The 16,249-nt window shown below is 53.3% G+C and overlaps 1 protein-coding gene across 1 annotated transcript; it reads left to right on the top strand.

Moving 5' to 3' along the window:
• LOC102184223 (keratin, type II microfibrillar, component 5) lies at positions 4,118–11,805 on the top strand. Its single transcript, XM_005679937.3, has 9 exons — positions 4,118–4,651; positions 6,376–6,584; positions 7,179–7,239; positions 7,383–7,478; positions 8,124–8,288; positions 8,551–8,676; positions 9,069–9,289; positions 10,017–10,048; positions 10,803–11,805. Exons 1-9 carry the CDS (start codon positions 4,232–4,234, stop codon positions 10,994–10,996), a joined length of 1,524 nt encoding a protein of 507 aa, XP_005679994.2. The 5' UTR covers positions 4,118–4,231; the 3' UTR covers positions 10,997–11,805.

Below are 16,249 nucleotides of genomic sequence, written 5' to 3' on the forward strand. Positions count from 1 at the left end.
GGAAAGAGAGCAGAAGGGAAGGGAGATCGTGACTCCTGGTATGGAGAACAGCACATGTGTCTCCCAGCAAGCATCCAAGCTTAGATAATATGTGGGAGGAAGATGGAGCATCTGTGGCGGGTGTGAGTTTGAGCAGTGACGCCTCTGCAGAAAGCCCAGGAGACAGACTTCAAGAGTCGAGGAAGCTGCCAAGGACTCCCGGGTGGAGTAGAAAACCTCTCACCCAATTAGCCCTTGAAGACTTCCTGGAAGAAGTGGCCTCTCAGGAGCATTTTAAATTATGGGAGGGCCATGGGTTCTCAAATGGACATTCCTGATATTGGGTGTGAGTGCAGGAGGGGACAGAACTGAAGGGCTGATGAAAGCCAGCACCCAGGACAAAAGGGTGTGAAAGAGAGTAACTGCAGTTACCTGGGGAGCCCCAGGAAGGGTATTGGTGCACTGCTGTTGAGACAGAGGAGGAGAAATCACAACCTCCCTCCAACTAGTCTTCAAAAGCTTCCTGGAGGAAGTGGCCAGCTGTTCTGGGACATTTCAGGCAAAGGTGTGACAGGGGAGAAGGCCTGGAGATAGGGAAAGGGGTGGGGAAAACCAAAGGGCACATGTGGGTAGAAAGGCAGGAGAAGACCAGGCAAAGGAGGTCTGGCTCCCACCCCAGCACCCAGACAAGGATCTGGTCTCACTAAGCCAACTGCTTGGGGGACGGGTAGAGATGGGTGTGGGTCTATGGATTCTCTGCCCTCCCTGGGATAGAACCAGATGACAAAGGCCCAGGTCCAATCAGTTCAGTTCAGTCGCTCAGTTGTGTCCGACTCTTTGCAACCCCATGGACTGCAGTACTCCAGGCCTCCTTGTCCATCACCAACTCCCAGAGTTACCCAAACTCATCTCCATCGAGTTGGTGATACCATCCAACCATCTCATTCTCTGCCCTCCCCTTCTCTTCCCACCTTCAATCTTTCCCAGCATCAGGGTCTTTTCAGTGAGTCAGCTCCTCACATCAGGTGGCCAAAGTATTGGAGCTTCAGCTTCAACATCGGTCCTTCCAATGAACACCCATGACTGATCTCCTTTAGGATGGACTGGTTGGATCTCCTTGCAGGGACTTGCAAGAGTCTTCTCCAATACCACAGTTTAAAAGCATCAATTCTTCAGTGCTCAGCTTTCTTTATAGTCCAGCTCTCACATCCATACATGACCACAGGAAAAACCATAGCCTTGACTAGATGGACCTTTGTTGGCAAAGTAATGTCTCTGCTTTATATGCCATCTAGGTTGGTCATAGCTTTTCTTCCAAGGAGCAAGCGTCTTTTAATTTCATGGCTGCAATCACCATCTGCAGTGATTTTGGAGCCCCCCAAAATAAAGTCTGCCACTGTTTCCATTGTTTCCCCATGGGTCTACACAAACTCCCCAAGGTGTTATGCCAGACTGACCTGATCTGTGAGTTTCTCACTTGCCTGGGATGACCCTGAAACAGTCCCATAAGGACTCAGCCTCCCCCTCCAGCCCAGTCCCTTCAATCTAAAGCACCATGTGGATGGACTTCCTCAGCAGACCCACCAGCCCTGGGCTCTGCTGCCACCTGCCGTAATGCGGACTTCACCCAGCGCCCACAGGCGCAGCCCTGTACCCGGCAGGGCCTGCCCTCACTCCCAGCACACCCGCCCAGGGACTCTCACCCTTGTTCCGAGTGGTCCTGCTGGTCCTGAATGGGGCTCTTATTTCTGAAAGCAGTGTGGCATTGCCAGGTCTCCTGAGTCCCTGGTTCCCCTTTCCCATCCTCAGTGCCCAGGCCCAGTTTGAGGGGGAGGCATGCGTGTGTGTTTGTGTGTGTGTGTGTGTGTGTGTGTGCTGGGGGTATGGGATACCGCTGACACAGACATCTCCCTCTGGACCAAAGCTTCCACTCCCTCCTGCTGCCAAGAGGCAGAAATAGGTCTTCCATCCTCTTCAATAAGCTGAAGGAGAGCTGAGCTTACAGGAGGTGAGAAGCAGGTGAGGTTTAATGGGCTTTCCGGGCTGACAGAGCAGAGGACTCTCATCCTCCATCTCCCATGCTCGGCTCCAGCCCTCCTTCCCTTCAAAGGGCCCAAAACCCTCTTGGCCCCACCATGCCACTCCAGGTCTACACCGCCATCTGGCCAAGGCACGAGAATACATCCCTGGATCCAGGCCAGCAGGACCCCCACTTAAGGGGTGGCGGCTGGGAAACCATCCCCTCCTTGAGCCCTAGTGTAGCCTCCTCTATCCACCCCAGACTCCACCTCAAATTTTTACACTAGTGAAATCAGGTTAAAGAAAGCATTAAAAGCAGACTTGAAAGGATTATGAAATCATAAACGTGCAGAGGAAGTGAAGCTGGTGGGTGGGGCAAGGAGCAGGCCCACTCTCTGCTGAGTGAGAGGGTGCGGGGGCGGGCCAGCAGGGGCATTTCTGGTAGGAAACAAGAGTCCCTTTCCCTTACACAGATCCTTTTGGTCCCCAAAGTACATTCTTGTGTATTATCCATTTAATCCTCCCAACAACCCTGGAATATAAGAATGAATCCCGCATTACAGCCAAGGAAACAGAAGCTCAGAGAAGTTAAGAACGTCCCCAGAGCCACACAGCTAGAAAGTGTCCAAGTTGGCACTTAAACCAGGTCTTCCGATTTGGACTCCCTTGCCCAGGTTGCTAAATACCTGTTGCTTCACCATGGGTGACTACGATCTGAAGATTATTTGGTGCCAGCTGAGGCCACCTGCTCCTCGCTTTCCCAAGGCCTCTGCCCTACTAGGAAGGACAGGTGTGGGATGTGGAGATAGAAACCAGCTAGCCTGGTGCTGGGCAAAGACCTGCAGTGGGTCAGTGAAGACAAGGGCAGACCCCGGATGGAACGTGGGGCGTCTAGGGAGGATTCAGGAACAGCAGCACAGGGGCAGCATTCGGCTCTGGCAGGCTCCCTGCAGGAGTTGTCGCCCTCAGAGGAAGTTCCTCTGCCTTCTTCCTGACGTTCCTAACCCTTCAGGGGCCTGGCGAGCCTCCCTGGGTGTACAGACGACATCCCCAGGTCTATACTCAATAAACATTAAAGAATAACCATCATTATGTTAATAAGGGACCCCAGGACACATAGGGAAACGGGGACTTTGGAAAGAACCAAGATTCCAGAGCCCATGGGAGCCAGAAATCACAGTGTCCTCAAATAAGAAAAGCCACCTTCCTCCCCTGTCTCTGTGCAGAGCAGTCTCTGAATGTTCTTCTAGGAGTGACAATTCCAGGGCTGGCAAACAGGGTGAGCCCCTCCCCTGGCTGGTGGTCTTGGAAGGAACTGGGACTCACAGGACCTGTTTCTTCTTAAAGAGCCAAGAGATAGTGTCCAGACCAAGTTTGAAGCATCAGGGCTCCTCCGAACTGGGTTTTCCCATCCTTTCAGTCAAGTGGGAGAAAGTGTCTAAAGGGAGGCTTCCCATTATCCACAAGAGGTCATTATTGTGGCCACTGAGAGTTAAGTGGTTTGTAGTTTTGTAGGTGAGAAATGAAGGCCCTGGAACAGAACCTTTCAGGCTGGAATCCAAAAGGTTCTAGAAGACCATGGGCTCAACCTTCTGCCCTTCAGGCAGCATGATCGAAAAGGCTTCTCTGGACCTGAGCCACCTCCAAGCCATGCTGCCTTGAGTGGGTGAGGGCTCTCTTGATCTATCTGCCCCTGAAACACAACGATATATCCAAGAACGTATCCTGTATGGAGCCCTAGGACAGAGGCGATGACCTCTGGTGGTCTCCTCCAACCTGGAGCCCTAGAACTTCTTCCTGGAGATGGTGGCCCCAGTCCTTACCCCACACTCAGCCACTCCAGACTGTTGTGTTCAAACCCGTCTCCAGGTGTGGGTTGAGGCCATCTCACAAGGAGACTGCGGGAAAATTAATTACCCTAATGTATGTAAACGAGCTTTGAAGATGAAAAGTGCAAACGCAGTGTCCGTAATAACATCTTCAATACTTTTACGGAAGCCGGGAGTCACTGCTGAGCTCACCTTTAAGACGAGTCCTTGGAGAGTTGTTGGCAAACTCCCCAAGCCAATAAACAACATAAAATGACTTTCCACTTCTTTCATGTAGCCAACCCCAGCTCTCTCCACCAATAAAAGGACCGAGAAGGATCAGTGGGTCCAGAAGCATCCTACGTAGCGCACCCGCCATCCTCAACACTCCCTTGCTCAAACCTCCATCCACTCAGACCCACACCATGTCGTGCCGTTCCTACAGGATCAGTCCAGGATACTCCGTCACCAGGACCTTCAGCTCCTGCTCGGCTGTGGCCCCCAAAACAGGCAGCCGCTGCTGCATCTCCGCCGCCCCTTACCGAGGGGTGTCCTGCTACCGGGGACTGACGGGCTTCGGCAGCCGCAGCGTCTCGGCCCTGGGCTCCTGTGGGCCCCGCATAGCAGTGGGCAGCTTCCGTGCCGGCTCCTGCGGCCGCAGCTTCGGGTACCGCTCCGGCGGCGTGGGCGGCCTCAGCCCTCCCTGCATCACCACCGTGTCAGTCAATGAGAGCCTGCTCACGCCCCTCAACCTGGAGATCGACCCCAATGCGCAGTGCGTGAAGCACGAGGAGAAGGAGCAGATCAAGAACCTCAACAGCAGGTTCGCTGCCTTCATCGACAAGGTCAGTGAGGCCTGGGATGGTCCAGAGATGGCCCCGGCCCTGCCTTCCTCTCAGGAAGGTCCCAGTCTTTAGGGGAGCCAGCGTACGGCTGCCAGCCACCGCAGAGAAATGCAGGCCGATCTTCTCAGAAGGATTTATTTTTCTCATGTAATTCCAGCAAAGTGTATCTATATCCGCAGCCCAGCATGGTCTAGAAATTGAGTCTGTACTGTAAAGGGTTTGCGCTTCCAGAGACAAGACAACATGGGAATATCCGAGCTGCTGTGAAACATTGGGCACTGGGTGCTGGAAGAGCAGAGGGGCAGTGGGGAGAAGAGAAGGCCTGTGGTGGGGCAGCTTGGGAAGCAGGTGGAGCTCTGCTCAGAGTCCTGCCACGTCCCCACCTCCCCGCCTCTGCTCGCAGTGCGAATCCTCAGGCCTGTTGCTTGTCCCCTTAATAGAACCAGCTTCATATGTTTGCTTTGAAGATTAACTGGGCTCCTGTGCAATCAGTGCTGGCACATAGAAAGTAGATGATAAATGTTAGCTGTTAGCATTCTTCCAAGGACAGTAGTGGGCGAGGAGATGTGATAGGCAACCAACCAGGCTTGCCAGGCTGCTTCATGGGTGCAGAGCTGGGAATGGAGGAGGGGAGGCCGCTAGACTGGCGAGAAGAGACCCACCGGTGCAGAGGGTGGGAAATCCCCAGCTGCCCTCTGGCTGCCTCCCAGAAAGGTCACCGCTGCACCTCCCTTCACGTGGGCTCCTCCTCTGTCCACGGGGCCTTACTCCAGCAGACGAGACAGGACCAGACTCAGGTCTGGGACTCGGGGTGACAGGACAGTAGGGGGGACCGTCTTACTATCACTTTCTTTAGTGATCTCAGTTAATCCTTGAAATGACTCACTGGAGTAGGCATTATCATCTCTGTTTTTTAAATAACAAATTGAAGCTGAGAGCTTAGGAAGCTGCTTAGAGAGACTGTTCATAGGGTTCTCACAACTGAGCCACTGAACTGGACTAGATAGATCGCGGTGACAGGCAGGCGAAGGAGACTCAAGGAAGGCAGGATCCTGGCTCCTGACTCATTATGAGACGATACGTTAGTCATTTCATACCTGGGGGTCTCCTTTTCCTCTCCTGTACTATAGGGGAAATAAGATCTCCCCCCATAGGGTTGTGAGAATTGAGTAAAATTGATTGGTAGGTAATTAAGATGTGTGTGTGTGTGTGTGTGTGTGTGTGTGTGTGTGTGTGTATCTTAGCACAAGCCCTGGGACCACACAGTAAATAGTCAATAAATGTTTGTTGCATACATGAATAAATGAATAACTTGTAATTAAAGTCTTAGTTAAATTGGTTGAGCACTACCTGTGCGTCAGAAACTCTTCTAAGCAGTTTACATGTAGCAACTTGCTCAATCTTTACAACTTTAATGAAGGTACTATTATCACCTCTGTTTTGGAATGAGAAAACCAAGCACCCAGAGGTGAGAAAGCTACTGTTACAGTGGCAGACCTGGGATGTGAATCTGACCTTTGGCTTCCAGCCCGGGGCACTCCCACCCACAGTGCCTCCCTGGGGGCTGGGAGCAAGGCCCCCTGAGCCGCAGGGATTCCACGGCTCAACCCCCACCTGGCGCCCGGCTGTTCAGCAGGCACCAGGGCAGGGGAAGAGAGAGCTCTGGGGAACCAGACACCTCCCGGGGCTCCTCCTGAGTCTCTTTCTCCCACTCTGGATGGCAGGTGCGCTTCCTGGAGCAGCAGAACAAGCTGCTGGAGACCAAGTGGCAATTCTACCAGAACCAGCGCTGCTGCGAGAGCAACCTGGAGCCCCTGTTCAATGGCTACATCGAGACGCTGAGGCGGGAGGCTGAGCATGTGGAGGCCGACAGCGGGAGGCTGGCCTCAGAGCTCAACCACGTGCAGGAGGTGCTGGAGGGCTATAAGAAGAAGTGAGTGTGGCACCAGCTGGGATAACAGGGTTAAGGGGGAAGGCTCTGCCCACAACCCTCTTGAAGCAGTTTCATTAAGATTCCTGCCTGTCTGCCAAGAGGGGCTGCCCACTACCCAAGAGGATGGGCAGTCCGCTACCCAAGAGGATGGGCAGTAGGAGCCTAGGTTTCTTCAGATTTTTTGGCTCCAGCTCAACTCCTTGGAGGCCCATGGGTCTTAGAGATGGTTTCAGAGGAGTAAGGAAGCCCCGTGGGGTTCCACGGCTTTCTTGCTCCTCCTGCTCCCCTTCCTGACCTGAGCTCCATATCCTCTCTGCCCGTGGCACCAGCTCTCTTTGGATCTAGGGTGGAAAGATGATTGTAAACTTGGGCATGGAGCTTGCATTCTCTGATCTCATCCCAGAGGCAGCAGGACTCAGGTGGAATAAGCCAGGCTGGGGCAGGGCTAGCCCACAAACAATGCACAAAATAGAGTGGGGAGAGAATGGGATGACGTTTGCAGGGTTCACGCCAATTGACCCCCAGAAGAGCTTGCCCAGGATGGCTGCCAAACCCTGACTCCTCAGCTCCAGCCTCTGTCTCTCTCACCCCCAGGTATGAAGAGGAGGTGGCTTTGAGGGCCACAGCGGAGAATGAGTTCGTGGTTCTAAAGAAGGTAAAGGGGCTGGGCTCCGGGAGGGAGGGAGCGACACCTCTGTGAGCACAACCTCCAGTGGGATGGGTCGCCACACCCACCCAGAGCACCTTCCCGGGGCCTCCTCCCACACGCTCGCCCCCTCCTCTCCGCCCCACCATCAGGATGTGGACTGTGCCTACCTGCGAAAGTCAGACCTGGAGGCCAACGTGGAGGCGCTGGTGGAGGAGTCTAATTTCCTGAAGCGCCTCTATGATGAGGTGAGGGGCCCCTGCCAACCAGCCTGGAAGCGAGGAGGGAAGGTGTGGGGACCCAGAGCAGAGGCGGTGTGCACATTCACCCCCTGAGGGGTGAGCGCATGTAAGGAACACGCACACGCATGCAAATGGGCATATTGTGAGGCTGTCACAGACACGCGCACATGAGCACCGAGGCCTGTGAAGCACGTGTGTGCTTGGGCTTTCTGTGCTTTTGTCTCTGTGTGTCGCACTGTGTGTGCCTGTGGCTGGTCTGCATGCGTGTAGGTCTCTACATGGCTATGAAAGTGCATACGTGGGGAGGAGAGTGCAGGGAGTGGGTAGGGTGGGTTTCCAGTGAGAGAGGGGTCTTAATTCCTGGACAGATCACTAGTCCTGGCATTCATACCCCAGCTTCCCTGCTGAATTACTTTGAGTCGGGCCTTTTTCACACACTGGGATTCAGTTTCCCTATTTGTTAAGTCACAGGCTGTCCTCAGCTGACCTCTAGAGCCCCTTCCAGCCTCACTGATGATGTACCTGTGTGTGAATGAAGGCGAGTGGGAGTCACTCTCCTCCAGGGAGTGGACAGCCCCCAGGGGTAGAGCATGTGACCCAGACCAGACACCAGAACCAAATGCATTGGCTTTTGCCCCCCTCCCCCCGCAGGAGATCCAGATCCTCAACGCCCACATCTCAGACACCTCGGTCATCGTGAAGATGGACAACAGCCGGGACCTGAACATGGACTGTGTCGTCGCCGAGATCAAGGCTCAGTACGACGACATTGCCAGTCGCAGCCGGGCTGAGGCTGAGTCCTGGTACCGCAGCAAGGTGAGTGGTCCAGAACACCTGCCCCCTAGACATGGCACTGGAAAGGATATGAAGTGTGTGCTAGGAAAGGCTGCTTCTGTCTGGGGACTCTGATCTTTAGGGACGGCGAGAAAGAGACAGATCTCAATCGGGGTGTCAGGGCAGGGTGGCCATGTATGGTTGCACAGGCTGAGCACTGCGCAACCTGCACAATCATCCAAGCTGTCCTGGATGGATGAGATGTCCCATCCTGAGCCTCAAGAGCCGCTCTACTTCCTCCCAGTGTGAGGAGATGAAGGCCACAGTGATCCGGCATGGGGAGACCCTACGCCGCACCAAGGAGGAGATCAACGAGCTGAACCGCGTGATCCAGAGGCTGACAGCTGAGATTGAAAATGCCAAGTGCCAGGTATGGGTTCTGGGAGGGCTTGAATACCCAGCACAGGAAAACTGTAGCACCAGGCCCTTTGCCTGTGGAAGAGCAAAGGTCTAGCCCTAATCAGGCTTCAGACTGTGCCCATGAGGAAGCAGGGGCCCAGAGAGGAGGCTGGGGCCCTGGCACGTCACACAGCACAGGAGCTGAGATGAGCCAGGTCACTGATGTCCCCCTTCTGGCCACCCTGCAGCACCATCAAGAAGAAATGATGAAAAGTGTCCATCACCTCCCTTGTGTTCACAGTCCCATTAACTACCTGCTCATAGGAGGTTAACCTAACTTTTCTCTGGGATCCTTGCCCCAGCTCCCTTGGCTCAGATGAGCCTAGCTGCACCTTCCCATCCTCACATCTCCTTCCCCACCAGCGGACCAAGCTGGAGGCCGCAGTGGCTGAGGCTGAGCAGCAGGGCGAGGCAGCCCTTAACGATGCCCGCAGCAAGCTGGCTGGGCTGGAGGAGGCCCTGCAGAAGGCCAAGCAGGACATGGCCTGCCTGCTCAAGGAGTACCAGGAGGTGATGAACTCCAAGCTGGGCCTGGACATCGAGATCGCCACCTACAGGCGCCTGCTGGAGGGCGAGGAGCAGAGGTGAGTCTGAGGAAAACCTTGGGAATCTAGAAGGAGGCGGCCCTGGTCCTCTGCAGGTGAACGTCCCTGAACCCAAGTGGGAACTGCATCTTTGCCCACTGCTAGCACAGCTCAGGCTTCAGTAGTAATAATAACTTCTGAATGCTTTATTAGGCCTGTGCTCTGTGCTCATTTTAATCCTCCCAATCCAGGTATCATTTTTCCCATCCAAAGATAAGGAAATAAGGCCCAGCACTCAGTGACCTTCTCGGGGCCACACAGTTAATAAGCAGAAGAGCCAGGACCCTCATTCAAGACTTGTGGCTCTGAAATCCACTCTCTTCCAGTAGCTTCCTACGGGAGGCTGCCGCTTGGCCTGCCCTAGAACAGGGCATTATAAGGTTGATGCAGTCTATGCTGTAGCTCTTCATTGGTGCCAGGCCCTTTCACATGCTTTCTGTGAGCCTGATTGGCACTATCCAGGGTGGGCCAAGTCATTCCTATTGGAAGCAGCACGTGGATTTCATAGCTTCACTCACCTCTGCTGAAAAGCAGAAGGCTTTGTCTCTGTGGTCAGTGAATAGTTAAAGGAGCATGAGCATTTAAGGCAAACTCAAGGGAGCACTTCCTGCCTCTGGGGAATTGGATCTGTACACAGCAGGGCCCTCTCTGTGCCTAAGTTTCAAGGAAGCTGCCTCAAGGAATCCAGCTCAGTGCTTGGAATTAAACAGACTTTTCTTTCCCGTAGGCTGTGCGAAGGAGTGGGCTCTGTGAATGTCTGTAAGTACCTGCTTGAAACCCCCCTAGAAAACTGGCTCTATTGATGGGCAGATTTGAGCTGGACAGCCTAACCTACTGGACCTGGAAAGTTCCAGACCTGGGAGGGGGAAACTTTCATGCCCCCTGCTTCCTCCCCGGCTATGCCCCGCCACCACCACCACCACCCCCCACCCCTAACCCCTCACCCCCCACTACCACCCCCACCCCCAACCCCCCACCCCCCACCACCACTTCTCCCTTGAGGCACTAAGCAAAGGGAGCTTAGTGGGGGCCCTCCACTGGTGGATGTGTGAACTGCATGCCCGGGAAATCAGGGTGTAGCAGCTTTGCCACTGGGTTGCCCTGGTGGCTCAGATGGCAAAGCATCTGCCTCCAACGCGGGAGACCCTGGTTCGATCCCTGGGTTGGGAAGATCTCCTGGGGAAGGAAATGGCAACCCACTCCAGTACCCTTGCCTGGAAAATCCCATGGACAGAGGAGCCTGGCAGGCTAGAGCCCATGGGGTCACAAAGAGTCGGACACGACTGAGCGCCTTCACTTCACTTTAGCTTTGCCACTGAGTCTGGGGGTCCTCGCTTCCTTCTCGCCTGGGGCCCGAGAAGGCTGAGGTGCTGAGAACAGGGTCTGAGTTATGAACCACTAAACTCATCGGGGAGGAGGAAGCTCATGCACGCAGAAGCCCTTTGGGCCTGTCCTGGGGTTGGTGACATCACTGTGGTCCATTCAGCCCTCCCTGTGCCCTCTCTTCCCCCAGGTGTCAGCAGCTCCCGCGGTGGAGTCGCCTGTGGGGGCCTCACATATAGCAGCACCGCAGGCCGCCAGATCTCCTCGGGCCCTGTGGCCACCGGGGGCAGCATCACGGTGCTGGCGCCAGACTCCTGCGTCCCCTGTCAGCCCCGCGCCTCCAGCTTCAGCTGCGGGAGCAGCCGGTCTGTCCGCTTTGCGTAGAGTCAGAGGCCCCGCCTGCATCCCCCCAGCATGGAAGGAATGTGTGAATGGAAGAAAAAAAAAAATTGTGTGCTTGCTTCCAGAATCTTCCATGTGTTCCTACAAGGGAAGGACCCTCCGCCGCTCCCCGCGCCACCTTCTCCTTTTAGGGAGTTGTTTTCCTGGTTCTCCAACAGGCTTCAGTTAGAAAGAGTCATTCCCAGCCCTTTCACTCAACTCCGATTTGACTGCTAAATTCCCACGGCCAATTTGTGTTATTCACCAAGCTCTCTGGGACGCTACCAATCACCCAGGGCAGCTGGGCATCATGAAAACTCAGCCTGCCTCTGGCACAAGGAATAAGCCTAACCATCCAGTCAGGTCTCCCTCAACCTTAGAATCAGAGGAAGCCGCCCGCACTCCAGCAGGTCCCTTGTCCTGGCTGGGAAGTTCCCTGCAGGAATTGCCCCTTGGTCATTTGAGTTTGTGTTTTGCTTGTCTCTCTAACTGATCGCCTTCTTCTGGGTTCACCTGTTCCAGCCAAACTCCTCCTGTGACCTCCCAGTTGAGAGGCCTGTTGTGAGGGGAATTCTTTTGACTTTGGACAGGTCTTGCTATTCAATACACCTTAACAGATTTCAAAATAAACGCCATGGTTGCTCCAGATCAGCCCCTGCCGGCGCAGGGGGACTCTGTCCAATCCAGAGCAGGTGGGCAGGAGAAGGGGAGGCCACTTTCTGGGTCTCCCTCTTATTATGACTGTCTGTGGGTGCCGTGCCTTCTGGGTTGTCTCAATCTGTTTCAATAAATGCTGCTGCGATGCAAAGACATGTGACCTTGTAAATGGCAATGTCTCTGACTGTTGCCCTAATGGCCCAGGAGTGAGCAACAAGAATGAAGACAGAACACAAAATCTGGTGCAATGGGTCAGGGGACCTGCAGCCTCTGTTGGACTGAGGGGCAGAGTCCACTCTGAGTCCAGCTTTTATTTCTAGTGGCAGATTACAAAACTTTCTTTGATCTTTCTTCCCCAAGACACTACCCTGACATAGTCCAGATCTTGTTCTTACCCCAGGCCATTCCCTTCTAGGAAAGTCTCAGGAACAGTCAGCAAGTGCATAGGCAGTGTTCATACCTGACGCCGACCTGGTGTTCCAAAGTCCATGCTTTCATGATCCCAGTCATACTCCCTTCTGGGTCTGGCTTTGGGGTTTGTAACAAGGCTATTATTCTAAGAGAAGCGTGAAGAAAAATCTGAACACATTTTCGTAACATATGCTGTTTCTCCGAGTGCTATTTCTGTGAAATTTCTCAAGGTTGGGAAAGCACATTATTAGGAATTCCCATTACATCCAACTCTCCAACATGTCCGACACTCAGCTCCCACTTGCTCCATCTCTAGCTGACCAGTCCTTTCCAGCCCCAGCCCCCCAGTGGTTCTGCCTCTTCCTCTCCACTTCCATAGCTTGATTCCAGCTCAGACCCCTCAGTCCTGGACCATAGCTCCAGATTCCCACATGACCACTTTCTCCCCATTCCTCACACACAGCGCCCCCTCCCCCGCTAGCAGTCGGAATCCCAAACTCGTGGCTCTTATCCCCTACCACCTGGCTCAATTTCCCAGCATATGCGTGTGCTCCTTAGGCCGGACACAGTCTCCTCCAGCTCATCTTCCCGCACTTGCTCCTCAGTCCTGTACAACCCCTCCACCCGGATGCTCAGTTTCTCAGATGCAGGCTCTACTTTGTGGAGAGTCTGCTCTCTGAGGCCTCCAGGGACCATCCCACCTGGACATTTTGGCTACTCCACACCCTTCTTCCTATTTGCCTTTGCCCAGTGCTCCCTCTGCTCACCTTCCCTCCTGCTTCACACACACACACACACACACACAAACACACACACCACACACACGTCTCCCTTTCCTGCCCAACAGTGTCTCAAACCCTGAGGACTTCAGACTCTTTCTTTGTGGCTCAGACCATGGATATCACTGGGTGTGTCTGGACACTAGATCAAGCTGGAAGTTTCTGGAAGAAGTTCCAGGAAATTTCTCTTTCTGGCTTTGCCCCCAACTAAGTTCCAGATGGGACTCCAGAACATATCAGGCCTGGTATGTTTGGGTGAACTCAGGCTGGTCGAGCAGAGGTGTAGACATCAGCCCTCTTGGACTCATCTCCATCTCTCCATTAGAGAACAGATTAGACATCACTATTCCACCTGCTGGCCTCCTCTGCTGCCCCATCCCCTAGCCTGTCCCTGGAAGGAAAGTTAAGGTCCCCTGCATTCTGATTAATCCTCACTTCAGGCCCAAAGGGCTGCAACTCCAGGGAGACTGCTGGCCCTTCCTGAGTGCCGAGGCGGCTGCTGTTTACGGTTTGCTGGCTGATACCAGACAAGCCTCCTCCAAGTTTCTGGCCCCCTCCCCTTCTTCCTCCCACCTCTGTGGGTCTCAAAGGCATGGTCGTAGTCACAGTAGCCAACATTCAGTTTAGGGCACACCATTCATCTACAAGAAAGGTTAAGTCACCAGGGCTGAAACGTCAGGAGGTCAAAATTTGAGCATCAGCTCTGCCATGTCTCAGTAAGATGCTGTGCAAGAAGTGGCCTCCATGCTCTGGGCATCAGCTTGGGGGTGGGTGAGATAAGCATTTTCCAGCCTTGACACTTCCTGTGGTTCTGGGTCTCTGCAGTAGCCTGTGCTTTAGGGAAAACGCCTTGATGTTACCATGGGTCTGGGCCAAGTTTAACTAAAAGGTCAAATCTGATAAACAAATCAGATCTTTTCATGCATTGAAAAGTCAAACAACCAGAAGCTGGGAGTTAGCAGCTATTTAATAACTCTTCATGTTCTGTGCATAGCAGCCCGAGGTGCCATCAGCTTATGAGAATGAAACTTCCCCTCCCCGCCCTTGTGTTCAACAGCAAAAATGCAGAGCCATCTCTTCTCTTTTCAAAGGAAAGGAGCTATTCCTTGCAGAAAGTCAAGGATACACTCCAAGAGTAACTGAGGATTAAAGTTTCATTACAAAAAAAAATTTAAGGAAAAGTCAAGTGATCTAAATCTCTTGATTAAGAAAAAGCCAGAAGAGCAAGGGGCCCAGACTATAAAGCAGGCCCATGTGGCTGGTTCCAGGGCTTTCCTGGAATCTCCCTCCCTGTTTTTTTAAACTCCACAAAAGCTAAGAGCTCCATCAAGAGAAAATCAGACCTTCTGTCCATTTTCTACTTTTATTCAAACATTCAGTGCCCTTGCCTCAAGTACACAGGCTCTCCAAAGGATGAGGATGCATAGGTTTTAGTGCTTTCAAAAAAACCAGGTATGCTTAGACTTCGGGGTCTTCTCTGTCCCTTCTGGAGGCCACAAGCGCTCCTTCACCAAGTCGCAAATCCTCTCTGCCTTGGGCCATCCCCACAACACCCACGCCCAAGCCACTCCTCCCAGCCCAGCGTCACCAGCTGCTCTCTGCCTCCGTCCTTGGGATCTCGGGAAACAGAAACTGAAGCCAAGCGTGGTGAGAAAAGCAGATGAACAACATGACCAAGGAAATCACAAGGTCTAACCCTCGTTGGAATGGACATGGACATTAGAAATGGCCATTTCTGGGAATCACCCCTTGTCTGGATGCCCCGCTCTTATTCCCGTAGTGGGCAGTGGACAGAAGTGGTGAGAGGTCAGTTGCCAGGGAGAGGAGCGGGTCAAGGCAGCACTCAGAGGATGAGCTTTGCATTGAAAATGAAGGAAACTCTGGAGGCACAAATCTGCATATACACCCCCTCCCGCATCACCATCAGAAAGGAAGGGCAGACCTTCCCCCATTTCTGCCACCTTCCCCGCCACCCCATTCTGGGGCAGAAGGGGCCTGGTACTACACCTTTCCCTTCACAGAGGCCATCTAGTGGCTCCCTGAGCCCAGTTTTCTCCCCTGCTCAGACATGGTGGAATCTAGACCAAGGAAGTGCCCAGGATGAAGCCCCTGAAAGACCCTTTAAGCCAAGGAGGAGAGACCAGGGGGCCACCACACTAAAAGAGATCTGGTTCCTCCCAGGTTTCCCAGGGACCAGTGGGTCTCAATGGGACCAGTGGGTCTCATTCTGAAAGGCATCAGGAGGGCATTGCCAGGGAGAACGACTCAAAGGTTTCTGTGCGTGTTGAGATCAAATATCTATTCTTGGGGCAAGACATCTTTCACCCAATTGGGTCTTTTTTTTAAATCCTTTTTTTAAAAAAAATCCCAAATAATGTAAGGTGGGAGAAATAAGTGTTCTTCCTGTAAAACAAGTGAAAGAAAGTCGTCCACTAAAACCCCTCTCTCCATCTCATCACATCCAGGGAGGACACCCTCGCATCTGAGGGGACTCTGAACCGACTTCCCTGGGGGCACTTCTTGGGGATTGTCAGTGCAAGAATAGCGTGGGGAGAGAGTCCCAGGCGGCTCAGCAGTAAAGCATCCCCTTGCCAATGCAGGAGACGTGAGTTCAATCCCCAGTTGGGAAGATCCCCTGGAGAAGGAGATGGCAACTCACTCCAGTATTCTTGCCTGGAGAACCCCATGGACAGAGGAGCCTGGCGGGCTACAGTCCATGAGGTCACAGAGAGTCAGACATGACCTGGTGACTAAACAACAGCAACACCAGGGGTCCCCACAGAGCCCACGGCCCCTGTCCAGGCCATCGGGGCAGATGTCCTGTGAGCAGAGGTCTGAGTTTTCATTCTGGATCCCCACCTAAGAGGCCTGTGTTAACTGCCCCATACTAAGGTCTGTCCCAGATTCTTAGAGAACAGAAGCTGTGAGGAGATGTTCCTACAAACACTTCCAGGAGGCTCGTTTATGTCACCTTCCTTCTTTTTCCTCTGGACTGTCAGTAAGGTAGGATCAGTTAGAACGGCATGGGCCATGATTTTATTCTTCAGGAAAAACCGAGGCAAGGGAGCAGAAAGTATATGAGCATTGACATTCCCTACTGGGGCTTCTCTTGTGGCCCAGATGGTAAAGAATCTGCCTTTAATGCCAGAGACCCCAGTTGGAACCCTGGGTTTGGAAGATCTCCTGGAGAAGGGAATGGCAACCCACTCTGGTTTTCTTGCTTAGAGAATTCCATGGATAGACCATGGGCTCTCGAAGAGTCGGGCACAACTGAGTGACTAACATACACAGCCCTCAGTCTGGATCCTGGACTAGCTGTATGAGAATTTACTCAACATCTCACGGCCTTAATTTCTGTATCAGTATAATACTGTTGCTGTAAGCAATGAATGAAATACATATATGATGT

Source organism: Capra hircus, chromosome 5 (assembly GCF_001704415.2).
Source record: "Capra hircus breed San Clemente chromosome 5, ASM170441v1, whole genome shotgun sequence".
NCBI lineage: Eukaryota > Metazoa > Chordata > Mammalia > Artiodactyla > Bovidae > Capra > Capra hircus.